The following is a 21,627-nucleotide window of genomic DNA, read 5'->3' on the forward strand; positions in this document are numbered from 1 at the left end:
CGTATATATACATTATACATATATATAACAATATACAATAATTCCGTGTATCCATACGTCAACGCGGAGGATTAATGTGACCCTGTTAAAAATGTCGCCGAATGTTTTGTTCATTTTTTTCCTGGTACCCTGTATAACGGCGCAGTATGCCGTCCCCGCGGGAGGAGGGCCCGGACTAAGCACATACGGCGGTATTCCGTTGAACGCGCAGACCCTGATCGGTTACCTGGTACAAGTGGGGTATGACCGCGCCGCCTTCGTCCCGGTGATCAACAAGAACTTCCCCAACAACGCCCACGAGGTCATCGCGCAGTATCTTTACAGTCCCAAGCCGTATCCGCCCACCGCCGTGGATTATAAGCCCCCCGTGGCCATTACCGGCGTCCTGCCGTACGTGCCCGTCGCCGTGTCCGGTTCCGGCACCGGGACGCCCGGTGGCGCGTCCGGAGTTTACAATGGCGGTTATGTCTCTTTGGTGTAATGATTTGTACGTGGTCAAAACGGAGATATTAGTTGATGGACATTTATCATTCATTTTTTTTTGTATAAACGCACTACTATTTTCCGTCCTGTCCAACTGGTTACACTGACCATTTGCTGCACAGTTATTTATGCGCAGCTGTGACTGTGAGTATATGTCTGTTGACGGATTGTTGAGATTATTAAATAAATGACTGAAGAGCAACATTAAGCAGCTGTAAACTAAAACAACGGTTTAACACCAAAAATACTAATAGAATTGGGAAGGAGATTAGGGGTTCATTCAGGAGGAGCCCGCTCACATGAATATCTACCACAGCGTTTGTCTCTAGAGACGGTTTAATGAGCTCTTGTTTTTCTAATTGCTTTTGTTTAACACGGGTTGTCGTAATGGTTTGAAATAAAATACTGCCACTATATTACGTATGTGCTGTACAGGTACTTATCTTTTACGAACATTTGAGAAGGTTTATGTTACAGTTATGTTACAATAATGCATGTACAGTACATGTACTGTATATTCACTGTTCATTATCACATATAACAGTACTCTTTTATCCTCTATTGCCAAAACGAACGGAAGTAATTACTGGAAATTAATTTGTATTATTACATTAATTTTGTGTGCGTGTATACGCACATGTCGCCGCTTTGCATTATTAACTTTATTACGCGTGTAATAAATTACTAATGCAAAGCGGCGTCAATGTACAGTACTCGTACAACTATGAGTAGCATTTTTCCGCATACATTAACACTGCTACCGTTTTTGTATATTCGCCAATTTAATTATTAGATCTTTCCTATCGAAAAATGCCGAAATGCGGTACTTACCGCAAATGTCGCACATAAGCGTAAATTATGAACACAGCTTGTGTATTTATATGTTATTTATTGTTTGTCGTCGATTAACCTATCGGTTACCGGTAGCGAATACATGTACAATACGGTGCTATACAATATTATATTGTATATGTAAAGAGTACCGGTAGAATACGGACAATACTGAATCTAAAAATTACGTCATTTGTGCGCGGCAATGTTTTGTCCCTCAAATACGTCGTGATAATAATAAATTTGTAAATATGTTTTTTTTGGTTCACAACCGCACATTTCTTAATCCCACAGAGCCATAAAGAGGACATCATTAGTAGTCAGCATCAACTAAACCACGCGATCTAAGCACAGAGAACATCTGATCTAAATCTGCCCCAATCAGTCCCGTTCCCAGGATAGATGCCGCATTGCCGGGTGGGATTCCGATGCTGATCGGCTGGCGTCCCGTGGCCCGCTTTCCACCGGTTTCCTGGCGTATCTTTTCTTCCTGGTGAATCCTATAATGAATTAGGATTAAATAAATTAGCATGGGATAACAGTTGTCACAATACGCAGTACCAGATCAGCGGGACCGAGTCGAAAACCCTTATACATTTAGTTTCCACATTTGTTTATATATCGAAAATTGTGAGTTTATCTACTGAATATTGTTTTACTATTTCGTTTTCCTAGTGTAGTTACAATATTTATTTTGGCAACGCATATTCTGTATTATCTGATTACTCAGTATTTAATTACAAATGTACATATGTATTTAAGCATTTAATTTTGTTTTTATTAATATGTTATTACGATCTATTCTACGAGAATGACGACAAATTCAACTGTATTTGTTAGTTCAGCAAAAAAAACACACACACACACACACTGCAGTTAAAACATAGGAAACAGTATAGTGAGACAGCCACTCGGTCGCGCATGTAAGTGGATCGAATTACGAAAGAAACTATATTATGCCGTTAGGAACAAATTACTCTGCCAGTAAGCTACTTTAAGCGATGACATGTGTCGACACCGATAAGGAAAACTAGGTAATCCCGACCAAGAAACTGCAATTTCATATTGAAAAAACAACAACAACAAAATTCCCATTTCTTATATAATCCCCGTTGCGGCATCCGCCTACCAGTCGTGCAGCATGGAGACGCCGGCGATGACGTCGGCCGGACGGCGTTTATGCACGAGGAAGACGCCCTGCAGCTGCGCCATGGTGACGCGGCGTCCGTCCGGATGCTCGAAGACGGCGCGGACGAACTGCTGCACCTCCTCCGCGGTGCAGGCCGGGTAGAAGCGGCGCAGCATCATCTCCACTTGGTACTCGCTGGCGAAGTCGAACAGCTGACGGCGGTCGATGCGGCCGGGACGAATCAGTGCCGAATCCAGTCTGCACCGTTTAAGCAATGCCATCAGATGTTGTACAAAATACAAATACACTTCTGTTCCGTTAACAACAAGATAAATCTCTACATAAATCATAAAAATTCCAAGCAGTTTAAATACCATGGCAAAACGGCGGTGTACATGTTCTAATAAAAATATGTCCAATATAGCCACATGATACCTCCTTTAAAAACAGGAATTGTGAAATTACGAGGAAAACGAAAGCCCACTTAAACTGCGTGCGCGTACGTGGCAAAAAAAAAACATTTATCCAAAACACATCAAACACTAAAATTAAATAAGCATAAATTCAATTAATATTCATATATATGCATTAATCAGGAAATATATTTTAGTCGTGCAACTATCGATCTGACTCCTGCAGATAAATAATAAACCATGGGTGGCCAAAGAGGAGTGTTAGTTGCTGAAAACATTTTAATCTTGATCACCAGATTTAACCCCGTTACCCGAATAATTATTTACTAATATTCAAACATAAATATCAGTTATTTAGTAGGTAATTTTGCGGAATTTAGATGACGAAATAGAGAGAAAAAAACGGAAATAAGGACCTAGAATGCGCGCATGTACACTGTACAGCAATAACGGGATGATTTTCCAATACTTCTGAAGTAGCGATAAACTGGTTACCGTTCAATGTAGTTGGTGGTCATGAAGATAATCCGTCCTTCCGCCGAACCCACCCCGTCCACCGCGTTCAGCAGCCCACTGAACGTCAGCATCCGGCCGGCCGATCGAATCTTAGCGGCGGCGGGAATCTTCTTCTCCTCCTCGACACTGGCCGCCCGATCCCCGAATGCCGCGTCCACATCCTCCAACAGGATCACCGCGTTCTCCGGCGCCGAGTACATCAGCCGCAGCAGCTGCTCATCCGTCATCTGGGCGTCACTCAGGTTCAGCGTGCAGATGGACAGATCAAAGTGGCCGGCCAGCGCCGTGATGAAGCTAGTCTTGCCGGTGCCGGGCGGGCCGTAGAAGAGGTAGCCGCGGCGGTAGGGGACGCCGTACTTCGTGTACCATTCCGCCGTGTCGAAGAACTCCTGCAGCTCCTCCGTGATGGCCTCGACCACGCCGGCGTTGAGGATGATGGAGTCCAGGGGGCGCTTGCAGCGGCCGTTGACGTTGGTGGGCATCCACACGCCGTGGCTGACGGTGTACAGGTAGGTGCGGGCCTGGCGTTTGGCGCGCTGGTACTCCTTGACGGTGGCCAGGATGTGCCGGAAGATGGCCGTGGTGGTGCCCTGGGTGGAGAGGACCAGGCTCTCCTGCGGCTTCTGCCCGGTGAAGGCGTCCATCTGGCTTTCCTGGCGCCGGCGCTCCAAGGTCATCTTCTTTCCTTGATACCTGTATAATCGACAGCAATTACAGGCTTTCCAGCTAAAGTCAGACATCCAGGAATTAAGAGCAGCGTTAAATTAACGTCGCCCGAGTAGTTGTGATTAGTAGTTCAGAACTGAATTCTAATTAAGAAACAGCCGTTTTCAAATTTTAATTTGAAACTGAGTTGTTCCTTAAATCAATTTTTTTTTAAATTTTACTTTGAATTATTTCAGTAGTACTTATAACATTAAAACTGAGTTATTCTTTAAAACTATTTTTTTAAAATTTTACTTTGAATTATTTCAGCAGTAAAACAGCAATTTTCAAATCACATATTGAGTAGCGATTTAATTAAATTTAAATTTATAGTTTCTTGAATTCTAAAATTAATTTTTTAACAAATTTATCATAATTACAGATACATACAGATACAGATACGAGGGGAATTAACAACAAATATTTAATCAGTCAATCAAATTGCATCAATATCAGTCTGTTTATCCGTTAATGTATAGTTGTACACTATCTTTCAGCAAAATCAGATTCCAGGTTTTTAAAAAAAATAAATTATGTAAAATGCGCTGACAGTGCAGGGCTGTCTGACCGCTCGCTGTTGCGAGTCTAGACTGATTTAATCAGCACAGGCAGTGAGTTGACGTCACATTTTCATGCGAAACTACGCTGGAAAACTCGAAATCAATATTTATTCCTCAGTACATTTAATTTGATTCTAAACAATATTCGATAAACAATATATTAAGTATCAAAAAATTCTAAAATATTCTAAATTAACACACTGTATAGCACTACGTACGTGAGGTATGCTCCAGCTGTCTTACCGGAATCGATGTACGCCGACACTGGGCACGAACTCATGGGCCGTGTCCCAGCGGCCCTTACTGGCCTGGCGATAGTCGCTCTGCAGACTGACATGCCGCGGCTGCAGCACCTTGCTGTTGATCCAGTCCAGCATCTGCGCGTACACGGGATCATGGCCGGACACCTCCAGGGACGTGGCGAAGTAGCTGCTGTACAGCGTCCAGGCGGAGTTCCACAGCTGCTGCAGCGCCGCCACCAGGGCCCCGGCGCCGACGATCCCGAAGGTGGTGCCCAGGATGCTGTTGTGGCCGAAGAGATGGCCGAAGTAGTCGCTGATGCGGATGTTGAAGAGGTAGGCCAGCAGGCGCTCAAAATACGGGAAGAGGACGGTCAGCAGACCGGCCAATCCCAGACCGCCGCTCAGATTCATCCCCGTACCCGGAAGGCCCATCAGGCTCAGCACCATGATGGAGAAATTCCCGAAAAAAACACTGATGCAATGTAGGAAGGAGCGTCCAAATTTTGGCGATATCAGAATGGTCAAAATGCCTACTAAGTATGAGGAAATAAAATCAATACAACTGGAAGCTGGCGATTTTCACGATCTGATTCGTGATTGAACAGGAAGGGCCACAAAATGTTATTGGCACTGGTGTTCAAGCCACAGTTCTGAATCCGACTCAATCGATCTGATATGTGAGTCGTGAAGCTGACTCAGTCAGTTTCAACGTTCTGATCAGTGAGTTGTGAGGCGATCAAGCAAACGGTGACGCAGCCACTCAGCCCTTAAAGAGCCTCGGCGCGCTCCGCTCCACTCAGTTCGTTGGCCTCGGTTTCTCGATAAAATTTCTGTGTTGCACTGTTGCTGTTTATCGGGCATTTGAAATTTCTCACTTTGTCTTTTCCTTTCTTTGTTTTGTAGTCTCATGACCCGACGGAAATTTATATTTTCCAGTTTTCCTACGGTGTAATAAATTGCTAAAAGTTTTGTAGCGGGAACGGGAGATTATTGTACATATCACAATAAGGGACTTCTACGATCTGCGTGGTTTTTGCAGGGACTGTCGCGGGTCCCGAGATTACAGTTGCAAACTGTCAGTATTAGAACAACCTTGAAATTACTTATTTCAGTATTCTGTTTTATTGAATAATCATGGCTGGCCAACAACCCTCATCGGCACAGAGTTATATTGGATGTAAAATCAGTCTGGTGTCCAAATCGGATATTCGCTATGAAGGCACGCTGATCGATTTGAACGAAGGATCCATTTCCCTTGGCGGAGGTAAGGAGCGCCGTTATCTGCAAATTCCATCTTTCCATTGGCTATCAACCTCGGTTATTAAGGTTTTTCAAATTTTGAAATTCGTATTTCGCTATTTTGAATGCATGATATGTTGGGAATTCCTTTTGCATCAATTGACCAAATCACAGAGAAAATAATGTAAGAAAGAATTATTAATATTTCAAGTAGCTGGTTAAATACGGCGCATCTGATTAGATTAGTGTACCCGTGCATGGTAAACGTGGTGCCTGTTACAAGTGGTAGCTGTAAACAGCTGCATGCGTGAACTTGACATTCTAATTTCTTGACTTTTCCTGGAAGTGACGAAGCGATTGAGCCCGTTGTTCTTTGCTTTATCCTCAGTTCCATCTGTGCATAAGGGAATTTCTTGGGAATAAATTATTCTAATTTAAATCGCATCGAAATTCGACAATATAGTTCGATTCGACAATATAGTTAATTTTACTCGAAAATTTCAGCAATTTCCGCCTGGTTTATTTTCTAAATTAATTTTCGTCATTTTTTTCCTGTGTAGTTCGCTCATTTGGAACGGAGGATCGGCGTGCTGATCAGTTTGTCCCGCCGCGCAACGATGTCTACGAGTATGTTGTATTCAAAACGTCCGACATTAAGGATCTCTTCGTGTCCAGTGCGCCGCGCCAGCACGAAATGGGCCACGATCCGGCCATCCTCGAGGTACGTTAAATTCGTTAAAAATTCCAGTTTTCTCTAAACTACTCACCGTAATTTATGCCTTAAAATATTTATCCCTGCGGCAAAATATTTAGCCATGAATTTTATTCAGAAATTTCTCCGTCTAAGTATTCAGTCCGGATCGTAACTTGCGTAAACAAATCTGTGTTTATTCGAATTTTCTTGGGTATTTTTTCTGGATTTTTGTTTGGCATTTTGTTTAGGCAAATTATTGGCTTTTTTAATTCTAACCACTGCGGAATAACATATGTAGAAATTATGAATTTAGATGATAAAATTTTATGTGCGGCGGAAGGTGCGATCTGAATTTTACTGCAAACTTCGGCGTTTGTTCGGATTTTTTGGGTGTTTTTTCTGGATTTTTCTGTGGCATTCTTTTTTCACCAATAACTGGCCTGTAAAATTCTTACCATTGCGTAATAACGTATATATAAATTATGAATTTCGATTATAAAAGTTTTTGTGTGGCGTAAATCGCGTTCTGGAGTTTGATTGGCAGCTGCGGTGTTTATATTCGGATGTTTTTGGTTGTTTTTATTGAATTTTAATTGTGGCGCTGTCCAGGTGAAAGGCAGCATCAACACGGCGCCCCTGCCCGGCACAGCCGCTCCCAGTCAGCCGGCCTACGCGGCCCTGGGTCATGCCCAGCCGCTGCTGGGATTCCAGCCATCGCCCGTCACATCCCAACCGACTATCAACACGCCACTGTCTTTGCCACCATCAGGTACTTGATTTCTTTTACTACAAGCATTTAGAATTATCGTGTTATTCTATAAAATCTTTCACGGGAGCGGACTAGCGTTCGTTTAGCAGTACGGAGTTAATACAAATTTTGTAACGTATTTTAAATCCGTATAATACCTACCTGTGTACTCTGCTGACAAAAATCAAATTGAAACGGCGTAAATCGTGCGCATCCGCTTGATTATGCCATTTTATTCACAGTTTTTTACGTTTGGAATTTTTTTCGATTTTGTATCTTGCACAGCGATTCGAAAAGATTCTGCATGTCTTTGAAATTCGGAATAATTTAGTAGGAAAAACATTTCACCACGTACCCTGGATAGAAATGTGCAGGATATGATTTTGCTTTGAAATGTTAGTAAAAATAATTTGTAAATTTATTCGTCGGATTTTCTCGGAATTATTATTATGATACTCGGGTAACAGTATTGATTTATCGGTTATTGCATTATGATTATCGCAGTATTATTATTGATTTATTGGCTGTTTAATGTGGATGATGTTTGATACGAGGCGTCGGTAGCATTTAATTCCGTTATTTTCTAACATCGGTCAAAGTTATGCTGGACCTTCTGCAGGCGGCAGCGCACCTCCGCTGGTGTCGCACGCCCCGCCCCACTTCGCCGCAGCCCCCGTGGCCGCCGCCGAGCTGCCCAGTCGTTCGGCCGGCCTGCCGTCGGCCAGCAGCACCGCCGCGCAGGCCCGTGAAGCCATGTACAGTGATCCATTCGCGTTGAATCCGCAGCAGTACATTGCCGTCAATCAGCAGCGCCGCGAGGAGCGCCAGCAGGATCGCGAACCCGGCGGCTACCAGGGCGAGACGCGCACCTTCAACCGCGGCGGCCGGGGCGGTGGTTACGAGAACCGTCGCGGCGGGGGACATGGATACGGAGGCCGTGGGGGTGGACAGACGGCTGGATACGCGCGTGGTGGAGGTGGCGGGGCGCAGGGACCTTCCCGGGGTGGGTATCCGGGGTATGGAGGACGTGGTGGCGGTGCTGGAGGGTATAACCAGGGCGGTGGCTACCAGTCAGGTATGTGGATGCGCTGGGTTTACCATAATTGCTGTTTGCTATCCCGAGTTCCAGTGAATTTTCTGCTAATATTTCCTCTTTTAAAATTAATTTGATTTTCTTGGTAATTTTTCTTTGTTTAATTCAGTAGTTTGTTTCCTAAGTGGTTTTAATTTTGCTTAAAAACATACCGCAGTTTTCTTTAATAATTTTTTCCATGATAATTTTTCTTCCTCGGATGTTATTTTAATTTGTTTTGGTTTTTTAAAAAGATTTTATATTTCGTGCCATATGTCAGTGCCTCGGTGTGTATGTTTTCCTTCTTTTGTATGTTTTGTCTTTCTTTTTCCAGACTTTTATGTCATTTTGCGATTTATTTTCTCTTCTGAATTTAATTAATGGGTGACGATTTAATGTTCTGTCCGGTCGATCAATATTTTCTTATATAAAAAATGTGAAATACTGCATGTATACTTCGTATGGTACTAAAATGCTTTGAAAGCTATGGATTTCGTATTCTGTGGAAAGCACGCATTTAACAAGTGGAGCTAGACTAGCAAACGCGGTTATTGCTTTACATTTTGAAGGATAAAGGCTGGAGGTTGTTTTAAAGGCGCCAGAAACCGCTGAATAATATTGTCTCATTTTTGTAATTTTTGATGAACTGGATTTCCTTGTACAGGTGGTTTGCGCAATGAATACCAGAGTGTGCATCTGGCCGCCGGGCACCAGGGCGGGGAGCGGCAGCAGCAGGCGCACCGCGGCCCGCCGCAGCAGTCCGGGACAGCGCCGCGGAATCTGCCCGAGTTCGACTTCGATTCGGCCAACATGGCGTTCCAGCAGATTGAGGAGCAGATGCGGCATGTCAGCGTTAACGGTATGAAAATTTTCCAACAATTCTGTGTTGTCGCAGAGCAGATGTAAAGATGATAAACATCTGATAGAATATTATTGTAAGTGTGTTGTATGTGTATTTATACAGTATTTATGCAGTATATTTTGCAATATTTATGCAGTATTTATACAATGTTTATTCAGTATTTTTTTTATGTTATTCGATCTTTGAAATGCTCTTTTGTGAGTGATGTTCGTCGTCATTGATAGACGCGTATACTGAGAATAAGGACAGTAAATTTTGAGATAAGAAATAGTTTCTGACACAGGTATTACCCACCGTAGGCAATTATGCCATTCGCTGAATTCGGTAAACGTGATGAATATAGGGTTGCGTTGAATCTGTAGCGATAATGTACAGTAATCGGAAATATAATTAAAAACATCTAGAATGTTATTCGATTAATTTTAAAATGACTTCCCCCGACAGATACGGCGGAGGGCAGTGAGACGGATGAAAACCACCACGAGGAGCCGGTGCAGGATGAGAACAAGGACGCCAAGGCCAGCTACGATCCGGCCAATTTCTTTGATAACATCAGTTGTGACGCGCTGGAGAAGAGCAAAGGGTACGGCGATATCGGCTACGCGCGTATCGTTTACTTATGGATTTATTATTTTTCCCAACGCTTGTGTGTAATTGTGTTGGTGTGGACAAAAATGCTGGTGTAGGGATAAGAGTGGCGTAGTTCAGTGGCATGATCGCTTGTACCGTTGTACGTGATTGCTCCACAGCAGCATACATACTTTCGAAATGTTTTCCGTACGGAATGATATAAGTAATTAATTTTTTTTAAAAATTTGTTAGGACAATTTCCGCATCATTTTAAACAATTTTGGAATTTTACTTTTAAGCCGAATATATGTTTCTTTACCATATTAATCGGCTGTTCTGGTGTGATTATTAATTGAATAAGTGTGGTTTCGTAATTGAAGCGTCGGTAATTGTATAAATTGTTTTTAATGAGGTGAATACAGACAGTTACTGTTGCGAATCGGAGAATAGTAATAATAAATAAATTATAATAAATTAAATAACATGTTCGCGAATAATTAGGAAATTTATCGTATTCCTTCGCGCAGGCCCAATCGTACGGATTGGCGCCGTGAGCGGCAGGTGAACGCGGAGACCTTCGGGCTGTCCGGACCGAATTCGCGCGTGTACGAGAACCAGAACCACCGCGGACGGGGCGGCGGCGGTGGTGGGTACGGCCGCGGCGGCATGGGTGGTGGTTATCGTGGTGGGCGTGGCGGATACGGCGGCGGAGGGTACTCCGAAGGCGGGTATGGACAGCGCGGCGGCTACGGGTATCAGCGGGGTGGCCGCGGTGGCGGGCAGCGCTACAACGGCTATCATGCACGCGGCGGCGGTGCGGCCTACTCGCAGGCTTGAGCGGGTAAGATTTCGCTGTAAATTAAGTAACTATTTTTAGTTTTGTTAAAAATATTTGATTATTTCAATTTTTATACAAAGGAATTGATTATTTTCAAGTTCGTAAGGATTAATTCCTTACTTCGGTTATTAATAATAAATGAATTATTTTCGGTTTTTTTAGAATTAGATGTGCTGTATCTGGGCTGTTCTTGTGCGTTGTCCTTTTTCGCCTATTATAGCGCTGATTTTGAAATTCATCTATCCTTCTGTTGGTAAGAAATAATACGGTAGTATTTCGTTTTTTTTCGTATAATTATTATCTTCAGTTCGGTCGTTGTTTTTTATATTTTTTCCGAAAAGATTTATTGGGTTTGTTTTTACTTTACTGCTGCTGTTTATTTTATCGGTTTATAGAGTTTTTTGTCATTGAATTTTCCAAAATGTTGCGATGGTTTTCGTTTATCGGTGCTTTTGTCTTTGTAATGAAATCAATATGAGTACTAGTAAAAAATGAAATAATATTGAAAAATAATAATCAGGCAGTTAATATTATATAAGTTTGAATCATAAGTACTAAATCGTGTTTTATAAATACGAATCTGCATTTTAGACATGCGAATTTTACGAATACGAATTTTCAGTTTTTATTTTCTTAGGTAATTATCTGGGGCTTTTGATTTTAATAGTTTCTGTTGTTTGTTTGCAGTTTCTGCGTGGAGAGTTTCCTCACCCTGTTCCAGGACGTGGTTTTGGCTGGGATATAATGTTTGTCTTTTTTCTAATTTGCCCATGGGGTACGCCAGCCGGCTTGTGTTTGCGATTTGTGTGTTATTTTGGAGAAAATGGCGCCCCTGTGTCGCTTGCTAAGGTATTCTTTTGTTAATCTGGGGAGAAGGGACGGGACAACCGTGCGCAGACGATGCGGGAGGGATTAGCTTGTTTAATGGGGCGTTTTTTTGTTGTTTCTTACCGTGTTTACCGTTCTGGGAATCTGCTGCGGGATGAGCCAGCCGCATGGATGCAAGCGATGTGTTTAGGATTTTTGTTTTCTCTCTTATTTTAACCATTTTTGTTTGTATATGGACGTAACACAAAGAGTATGCGACAGTTGAGGCGGATGAAATAAACTGGGATAATATCAGTTATTTTGCGGTGATGAATGGAGAACAAAGTTAGAAAATCACTGCGGCATGGGCTATCCATTTCTTAAAATAATATTAAATTGTTCATGATTGTTTTAAACCAGGCCCGTCGCGAGACCCCCGTTAGTTTTTCAAAACGCTACTCCTCCCGGGGTTTTCATCGCACATTTTTTCTGAATATACCGTTGGAACCGCCGTGAAATTCTGAACAAAATGGTTGAGGCCGATTTTCGAAATTCGCTTTTCCCCAAAGTCGACCTGACGGGGCGGTCGCCAATGCGACACGCTACAATTTGGGGTTTCCCCCTTGACCACCCCAGATTAGGGGGAAACCCTCGAAAATTAAACTGTCGTACGGTCGACCTCCCTGTAACTTGGTTCTGGGGAGAAACGAATTTCGAAAATCGGTTACAACCATTTTGTTCAGAGTTTTCCGGTGAGTTTATTGATGTATTCAGAAAAAATCTAGGATGAAAACTGTTGGAGGAGTAGATTTTTGAATTTTGTAGGGGAAAACTCCCCAAAAGGAAGGTGTCGCATTGGCGACCGCCCGTGAATGTCGAATTTTGGGGACAAACGAATTTTGAAATTCGGCCTCAACCATTTTGTTCAGAATTTCACGGCGGTTCTCGCGGTATATTCAGAAAAAATGTGCGACGAAAACCCCGGGAGGAGTAGCGTTTTGAAAAACTAACGGGGGTCTCGCGACGGGCCTGTTTTAAACCAATAATAAATTGTAAATATTAACAATCTTTTTTCTATAATAAATGTGTGAACAAAACAGAAGTAGTAATATAACGACGTACATGTATGTGGAAAAAAAATAAATAAATTCGTAATAATATTCATACGCAGGTAACTAACTGTGCACTTTATACGGGGAGATAAATAATATTATTCTTTAAAGAAAAATTACATTTAATCGGTGATTTTTCATGACGTACAAATAGCCAGATTCGGAACCATGAATGACATCTGCAGTGATTTTTACATGGATTAAAAAATCGATCTTCTTACCGGAAGTATTGTGCCAGGCCGAAGTCTGTAATACTGTAAATATCGTCCATTGGATATTGCTTTCTAACAAAAAACCGGACGTCCGTACACTGGGTTTCACTGACAATGAGTAGCGTCACTGGCATTGTGGTAGCATATATGTAAACCAACCGCTGAATGCTTCATTACGTATTAACTCATACTTGCCAGTATCAAACTGTCGCTTGTCCATCGGTCAAGTGGAAAATAAAAAGAGGGTCAAATGGTCACACCAAGCATGGTCAGTACTGCTGATTGTGATGCACATATAAAGAAGCACTGGTGCCTGTCGTCCAAAACGGGGTCATTGAAAGATCCTCCTTGCCCCAGTCCATTCAACGCTGTTGGCATATTCAGGATACGATTCGGCACACTTCTCCAGCGTATTCCGGATCACAAACAGCAGTAGAACGCCGTCAGTCGTCGCGTTACTTTAATTTTAACTAGTTAGCTCGTTAAAACTTACAACCATCAACTAACTGCGGAAAGGTCACCCTGTATTCCGGACCGTGCTCACATTTCCCATTGCTTTTCGATTAACGAAATTTTTAATTTGCAAAATTTATTTATTTACGAAAATAACTGTTGCGTGTTGTTCCCGTTGGCATCATGGTGCTGACCATGTTGGGTTTGCCGGGCGGGGTCAACATTGGCGGCGGTCTGGGATTGGCCGGCTTGCTGAGCGTCCTGTTCCCGTACATTGAACGCATGATCGCCTACCTCTTCAACATCCACATCAGCGACTATCTCGGGCATATCTTCGGCGGCAACAGCGTCCTGGGCACCACCTTCGGGATCGTCAGCGCCGGGGCGCTAGTGGCGGCGCTGCAGCAGCTGTGGAACTACGGCTGGGCGCTCTATGGACGGCACTTCGGGACCTCCATCGAAATCCTCAGCAATCAAGCCATGTACGAGCAGATGCTGGAGTGGATCAATGCCAAACAGTTGCGGCCGCGACATGTCAGCCTGCGCAGCGACTACCGGCAGACGCCCGCCACCGGGCGCTGGGAGACCGTGCACCAGTTCCTGCCCAGTGTCGGGATCCATGTGTTCCGGTAAGGGTTCGGTTTGCGCCGGTTAACTGTACGATAACATATGTACTGCAATTAAATATAATAAGCATAATTTAAAAATAATCTAAAAGTAATAAACTATTTTTGAATATGTATATGTATTTTAAAAATAATTTAAAATACTATACAGGTTCAGAATATTATAAATTTCTCAATAATCTACAAAATTATTATAATAATTTATCATCCTGATCTGATTTCAAAGCAGCAAGCCGGTAGCGTCGGGCTGAAACGGTCACGGAAATAAATTTTACTGAAAAATAAAACGTCTATAAGTATGCATCAGTTAGTGATCCCATGGTCACTATTTTTTCCGTAAACCTTTCATAGGGAATTTTTTTCATCAGGCTTCCCTTATTCGTGATTCTCGCCGGGACTGCAGACTGGCAGTGTGTCATTTTGACGTCACTAACTACAGGAATTTCGCAGTGCGCCAAAAGGGGAAATGAGCATGCGCCATGTAACACGCGAAAACGGTCGCACGTGAGGCGTTCTGTAATACCACGGCCATCGGCATCGGCGCAAAATTAACGGGGCACATTACAGTTTTTTATCAGGCATGTGTCGCCCAATTGGTAGAGCTTAGTGTTCTATTAATTTTTATGTGATTGCCGCGTTAGTAAGCAGAATAATGTGCGAACTCGCGCTGTTTAAACAATGCCTAGAAAAGCACGTGTTGTTATGGGCCTACGATGACTTCTGGGCGTAGCGTGGGCGTACGGCTCCCAACCGCCACGGGGCGCCATCCTGGCGAGAATCGTCAATTGTGTGAATTTTGCGATTGCTTTCACGATCGAAGTGTACTTATTTTAATTAACAACTACAAATTTGTGAAATATATTTGCAACGCTTTTAAGAAGGATATTTTGCAACGCTTTTAATAAGACTATTTCTGGAAAATGTTTTTTTCTTTTGCCTGTCCAGTTACGAAGACCAGAAGATTACCATCGAACGCAAGCGGGAAAACAGGCTTCAGCAGCCAGAAGGATGAGAGCCTAATGCTGACCGCCAAGGGCGCAAGCACCGACATCTTCCGTCGCGTCCTGGCCGACGTGACAATGTACATCGGCAGCAAACACCAGAGCCGCACCTACCTGTACACCGTCAGCCACGGCGCCTGGGTGCACACCAACCGCACCGGCCGCCGCAAGCGCCCCCTAGACTCCATCGTCCTGCCGCAGGGCGTGGCCGAGCCATCACGCCGGAGGTGCAGGAGTTCTTCGACACGGCGGAATGGTACACGAAGTACGGCGTCCCTTACCGTCGCGGCTACCTCTTCTACGGCCCGCCCGGCACCGGCAAGACCAGCTTCATCACGGCGCTGGCCGGCCACTTTGATCTGTCTATCTGCGCGCTGAATCTGAGCGATGCACTGATGACGGATGATCAGCTACTTCGGCTAATGTACGCGGCGCCGGCGCAATCTGTCATTCTGTTGGAGGATGTGGATGCGGCGTTCGGGGACCGGGCGGCGGTGGCCCCAGCGACGACGGACAATGGGGACAAAAAGACCACGACGGCCGCAAAGACGAATAAAAATCAGACACTGAGTGGGCTGTTGAACGCGGTGGATGGGGGGGGGGGGTTCGGCGGAGGGACGGATTATCTTCATGACCACCAACTATGTCGAACGGTATGTCAGATTCTACGCTCTCATACACGACCCTAGTAAGCAGTCCATTCAAAGTAGCGCATCACAACCAGTTTATTCTTATATCAAGCGTACCTAAAAAATTGCATTGCAGCTGCATGTATGTACAATACAGATACCAGGTAACGTGATAACGTTAACGTAGCACATATCTATGTACAAATAAGCGTATGCTTTATATACACCTACATGTATATATCATCAAGTACTGTATGCCTGCAATTGTTTGGTGTGCTTCGAGGTTCGATTCTGCATTGAAACTTAAAAATTGCTTTCTGTACCAACCATTGCAGTGACATTCGTATGACGGCCTTTTTTAAAAAAAAGGCTAGGGCTGTTTTAAGTAAGTGCGTTATCTTTTAGCTGAAGGGAGGGTAGAGAATCCTGTGGTTTTTGCCATATCTAGAATTTTAACGTTAAAGTATGTCCCCGTCTGCACTTTTATAGTAACTGATGCCCATCACCTAATAAAATCACCCCTTTGTATCAATTGTGGTACAAGTACGACATTGGCTTGTATTTGCACAGACTGGACGCGGCACTGATTCGTCCCGGCCGCATCGACCGGCGTCAGCTGTTCGACTACGCCAGCGAGTACCAGGTAGAGCAGATGCTGCGCCGCTTCCACCCTGACTGCACCCACGAGGAGGTGCAGCGATTCGTCAGCGCGGTCTTTGCGGAACCCGACCGGCCAAAGGTCAGCCTGGCGCAGCTGCAGGGCTTATTCCTTCTCCACAAAAACCGCCCGGCCGATGTCCTCGCTGGTGTGTCCATGCTGCGCAGTAGCTGGTAAGCATAATTACTCGCAATATACAAAGGACGTACCAAAAGTAAGTTTCCCTATTTTGCCTCTTCCAGCGCAAATGCCTTTAGCTTTTATTATCCATGCAGATACAAATGCCGTTCACTAAGGAAAAGAAGTAAAATAAAACTTTGTCTAAGAACAATCAAATGGAGAAGAATTGCCAAAATATCCATCGACCACTTTTTCGCAGTTTGCCACGGATTTTACCAGGACAGTTTTTGCAATTTTTCTCAAACATCCTGTAAACTTTTTGTAACAATCAAAGCGTCTACAAGTTACGTATTCTTCTCTCTTCTGATCTCAATTAATAAACAAAAAAATTCACTTATACTGTTTTTCTGGGAAAATAGAAACTATCGATGACCAGGTGCAAAAAACAAAGACCGGCCTTACTTCTAGACGGTGAAAAAATCAAAATTTCATGAAAAAAATACTGGCCTTGCTGTAACTTAAAGGCCATTGGTATCTCAGATGCGCATAACTGCGCATAAAATGTTCTTTTCATTGATGCAAAGAATCTTGAATTCATAGATCCGAGAAGGCTGAACAAGACAAAATTTGGTATCGTGAGGAAGGAAATTTTTGCTCAAGCCCCTGAACTTCTCAAAAAGATCTGCTACTACAGAAATATTAAGCACACTTTTTGCAGTTAACACTTTTATTTTACGGCCAGAAACTTGACTGGAGCGGACGTGATACAAGGATGAATGGGTTTCTAAAAAGTCCGTGGAAAATCTGAAAAAGTGGTACAAGCCATTCTATTTCTCCTTTCTCCCGTTTCTCATCAAACCATTTGATTTTTAGTTTTCCTGGGTAGTTTACATAATTGCTTATGTAACAAAAAATATATCAGTTGTGTATTACTTCAGATGGCGAGGAGGCAAAATAGGGAAACTTACTTTTGGTACGTCCTTTGTAATTACAGTGCAGAGTAAATTTGAACGGACTGCATCGACTGCCATAATTCGGTTTGAAATCCACCGACCGGCATATCGAATAAGTACTCTCGAGCATGATTATTTGTTTTGCAGATTTTCCACCTCCAGACGAACCCGAAACCGCACGTTTTTGAACAATAACGCGAGCAAAATCCTCTACTTTTGACTTATAGACATGGGTTGAGATACTTAAATGATTTCTGTTTGTCTGTTCACCCGAGATAGGTACTTGACAATGTTGACATATGTGTGCGGCATCTCTGTAATAGATACCGACATCATTTGCTCTAACACAGTTTGTAATGTTTGTTTTCGTCAGGAATACCGAATCATGTTTTTAACAGCAGCGTCTAATGATCTTTTTAGAAGCTGCGCTGCCTCTGTTTATGTATACTTTATCCTTCCACCGAGCGGCACTTCCGCTCCTTGTTCAGCGATGCTTATCAAGATTCAGATCTATATTGCCACGAATGGGATACACCACAGCCGGCAAACCAGAAAAGACTGACCAAAACCAATATTATATTCTAAAAGCCCGTAGTCGAAAACCCGGCCAGATGGTATTCATTTCTTTTAAAACCTCTCCCGCTTCGAGCGCCACAGCGGAAGAGTTTTGACTACCTTCACCAAATGTAACTAAATTAATATAATAATAATTATCATCGTGGTATTTTTAACCAGGAAATGTTGCCACGTAAACCAAATAAAATATAGTTAATTTCCTTTTCGCTAATAGTGAACCAGGTAAAGGAAACGACTTTTGGGCGTTTTGAGATGCCGGTTGTATGGGAAGCGGTCACTGAGGTGCATCCCGTGCACTCAGCCTTTCTGAGTAGCAGCCCCGAATGCCCGCGGCCGGGTGTGCGGGAGCTGGCTAGCAGACCGATCCCGTGCAAGCCGAACCTCCCCAAACAACGGCCCCAAATTAATCCTTGGGATAAAGGGGTATGCCATTCAAAGGAACGTCCGTGCGAATGTACGATGCGTATGCATTCGATGTCCAGCGACCAGCACGCTGAATATCGTCAAGCGAAGTAGCGTTAGCAGCTGCGCAAGAGGCTGCTCCGATCCTAAAACTGTGCGGCGTGTATAAATGGATGTTCGGAACTCCACTTAAAATAGAAGTCAGCATGCGAACAAAAGCTGATCGGGATACAGGCAAACCGGTTGAGGAAACATACAAAGCAGTGTGCGAATATTTTAGACTTTTTCTCAGTGCTAAATAGTGTCGCAATGCCCGTACTGCGCAGACTGATCGCCCGGTGGCTAGCAGAGAAATTCGGCATCCTTCATGAAATTGGTCGCATTTCGATGATCGCAGATTAATGATCACTTACCCTCTGAACAGTGAGACATCGGATAAAAATAAAAAATGGCTGCTAGTTGTCGGGATAATTTCACCAATGCGTAAGAAACCAAAGAAGCACAGGGTAAACATGCTCCAGTAAAGTCGCCTATCATAGGATGATAGCGTCTGAGAATTAGCGATATTAAATTTAATGATTCGCATGTGGTCAATGGTGATTGGCAATCTGCGGTCTATTGTTGTACCTCGTAGACGCTTATATCCAGTTAGACATTGTCTCAGATTAAGTGAATTAGAGTCAAAAGTCGAATCACGTTCTTTAAGTAAATTAAGAACCGCTGACAAATAAACTTTCGCGGATGAGTAAGACAGACCTCTCTCGAACATATACGCAATATAACGTGAGACTGTAGACTGAGTTATACAAGAAAGGGATAAACGGAATTTTACACAAAACTCAAAGAATTTATTTATTCCACTTCGATAAGTTTTCCTCGACGAAGGCGCTATATGATTAAAGCGCAAATTGTCAACAACAATATCAAGAGATGCTAAGGATGCATGATGTGATAATTGTACAGATCTAGAAGCACACTTTCGGATACCAGTTGCGGCACGGAATCTGCATTCGGCGCTAGACTGATAAACCGCTCCATCTGAAAACGCGATAAAGCGTCAGCGATAGTATTGTTGATACCCGATATGTGCTTAATTGTCATAGTAAAATTAAGCCGTGCTGCAATGGCCACCATGCGCCGCATTAATTCCAAAACAATCCTGCTGCGTGACCTGTAGCTTTCCCAAGCTTGTGAAGCACCGAGGTTATCGCAATGAAAGATAACTTTTTTACCGACCAATTGTGCTCCCCATAATGTCAACGCGACAAGTATGGGTATCATTTCTAAGCACTCAATGGAAAGGTGTGCATCATTAATGTAAACTGGCCAGCGTAACTGAAACCAGTGACCATTAAAATAGCCCCCACACCCGCGCGTGGCTGATGCATCGGTAAACAACTGGATCGCATCACAGCGTGTCCAGTTAATTTCTAAAAACTGTGCAGTACCATTCCATTTAGGAAGAAATTCCAGCCACCAGTCAATATCTTTTTGGAAATCATCGTCGAGGTCAATCTCAAAGTCGATGGTACTCTTACTCAGAGATAAATTTGCGATTAACCGTCTTGTAAAAAGTCGTCCGACAGGTACACATTTAGATGCGAACATAAGGGAACCAATCAAACTTTGAAGTTCAGTACGGTTGCAAACAGTCTTTTGTTTCCACACACCGAGTAGCAAAATGATATCATTCTACTTGCCATGCGGTAAGCTTAAAGTCTGAGCAACTGAATCAAGTACAATGCCGAGAAATTTTAGTTTTGTTGACGGGCCTTCTGTTTTTTTAGTAGCAAGCGGAACTCCTAGCGAAGCGCAAAGTTCCGAGAATTTATCCATTAAATCAGAGCAAAGCTTCTGATTAGATTGTGTTGCAAGGAAAAAATCATCAACATAGTGTAACATGAACTTATGCCCAGTAACATGCACAAACACCCAATGCACTGCATCGGAAATTAAACAGAATAAAAAAGGTGAAGAGCGCGAGCCGAAAGGTAGAACAATGTCGAAGTAGAAAAGGCCATTACATTGGTAGCCAAGCAGATACCAGTCAGCCGGTCTGACTGGCACAAGACGAAACGCATGCTGAATATCAAATTTAGACATAAGAGCACCTTTACCCAGTTGCAGGAGAATATTCACAGCATCGTCGACATTGCAGAATGCTAAGGAATAATCCTCTTTACTAATATAATCATTGACACTGTGTCCGGTTGGGCGGGACATATCCATGAGAATGCGAAATTTTCCATCCGGTTTAGGTCTTACTCCGAGCGAATTTATAACAAATGTAGGAAAAGGGGGGCTGCTGAATGGACCGACAGAGTGTGTTAGCGACACTTCTGCATCAATCTGCGACTGAAGATGCTTTGCGTAAATACGAGCAGATGCTGCATTTGGTGTGCGCATACTACGCTTCGGACCACGATAACCAATGTCAGCGCCATATCGTAAAATGTTCAGTAAATATGATACGAACTGTTGATCGGGATGTTCTTTAAGGAAGTGGGCGAATGCATGTGCCTTCAACGGGGTTGCGATATCTTTAGGAATTACTGCTGCGCACTTTCGCTTTGCACTGTGGCTCTCGATGTTCGCGTTGACCGCAGTTTGCACACCGATGTTGACGGCCGTATCGACAGAGCAAGCCGGTAGTACATTGGCCTTTATTCCACAACTGGCAAATTTCGTCTGGTTTTGATCCCCCGTTGCCGGCGGGGAAGTTAAGAAACGACTGCCCAACCCATGAAGTCCGACGACTGCTGGTAGCACTACGCAGCAATGGACATTCCGGCCGGATGTGTCCATATTCAAGGCAGTGAAAACACTGAATAATATTTTTGCCCACACCGACTGCAGGTTGATCAGAATCAAGCCCAAGTGGTTGAGACAAGTACTCAGCATAAGCGTCATCGTTTTTACGAGACCACTGCATGGCGTCGTCTGGGTTGCGACAAATCGCTAAACGGAACTGGCGGTCGTAAGCGAGCCACTGTTCAGGTGTAATTCCTTTAAGAGCCGCAATTTGGGCGATGTGGTCCATATACTTAGTCATCGGTAGCCACAGTTCCGGGTATATGGCGCAACGGTACATCTTCAGCACATTAAAAGCTCTTGACCACTGGTGGTGATCGCGAATCTGCTCAATTTTTGAGGCATTGCTCTTGGAACTAGAGGAA

At 43.5% G+C, this 21,627-nt stretch overlaps 3 protein-coding genes and 1 pseudogene across 3 annotated transcripts; 2 read left to right on the plus strand and 2 right to left on the minus strand.

The window, feature by feature from the left end:
- Positions 1-1,591: 1,591 nt before the first annotated feature.
- LOC129600290 (mitochondrial chaperone BCS1-like) lies at positions 1,592-5,516 on the minus strand. Its single transcript, XM_055498769.1, has 4 exons — positions 4,881-5,516; positions 3,352-4,065; positions 2,444-2,701; positions 1,592-1,814 (listed from the first exon to the last, which is right to left on the minus strand). The coding sequence occupies exons 1-4, from the start codon at positions 5,324-5,326 to the stop codon at positions 1,628-1,630; spliced, it is 1,605 nt and encodes a 534-aa protein (XP_055354744.1). The 5' UTR covers positions 5,327-5,516; the 3' UTR covers positions 1,592-1,627.
- A 208-nt stretch (positions 5,517-5,724) lies between these two features.
- On the plus strand, positions 5,725-12,024 carry LOC129600291 (protein LSM14 homolog car-1-like). The gene is made up of 8 exons (XM_055498770.1): positions 5,725-6,143; positions 6,679-6,839; positions 7,422-7,581; positions 8,180-8,635; positions 9,297-9,491; positions 9,939-10,077; positions 10,592-10,905; positions 11,590-12,024. Exons 1-7 carry the CDS (start codon positions 6,014-6,016, stop codon positions 10,899-10,901), a joined length of 1,551 nt encoding a protein of 516 aa, XP_055354745.1. The 5' UTR covers positions 5,725-6,013; the 3' UTR covers positions 10,902-10,905; positions 11,590-12,024.
- Positions 12,025-15,131: 3,107 nt separating this feature from the next.
- LOC129600308 (mitochondrial chaperone BCS1-like) lies at positions 15,132-16,577 on the plus strand (annotated as a pseudogene).
- Positions 16,578-19,384: 2,807 nt separating this feature from the next.
- LOC129600309 (uncharacterized) lies at positions 19,385-21,256 on the minus strand. Its single transcript, XM_055498795.1, has 2 exons — positions 20,372-21,256; positions 19,385-19,489 (listed from the first exon to the last, which is right to left on the minus strand). Exons 1-2 carry the CDS (start codon positions 21,254-21,256, stop codon positions 19,385-19,387), a joined length of 990 nt encoding a protein of 329 aa, XP_055354770.1.
- Positions 21,257-21,627: the final 371 nt, after the last annotated feature.

The sequence above is a fragment of the Paramacrobiotus metropolitanus genome, unplaced genomic scaffold (genome assembly GCF_019649055.1).
Source record: "Paramacrobiotus metropolitanus isolate TYO unplaced genomic scaffold, Prichtersi_v1.0 Parri_scaffold0000170, whole genome shotgun sequence".
NCBI classification, from domain to species: Eukaryota; Metazoa; Tardigrada; class Eutardigrada; order Parachela; family Macrobiotidae; genus Paramacrobiotus; species Paramacrobiotus metropolitanus.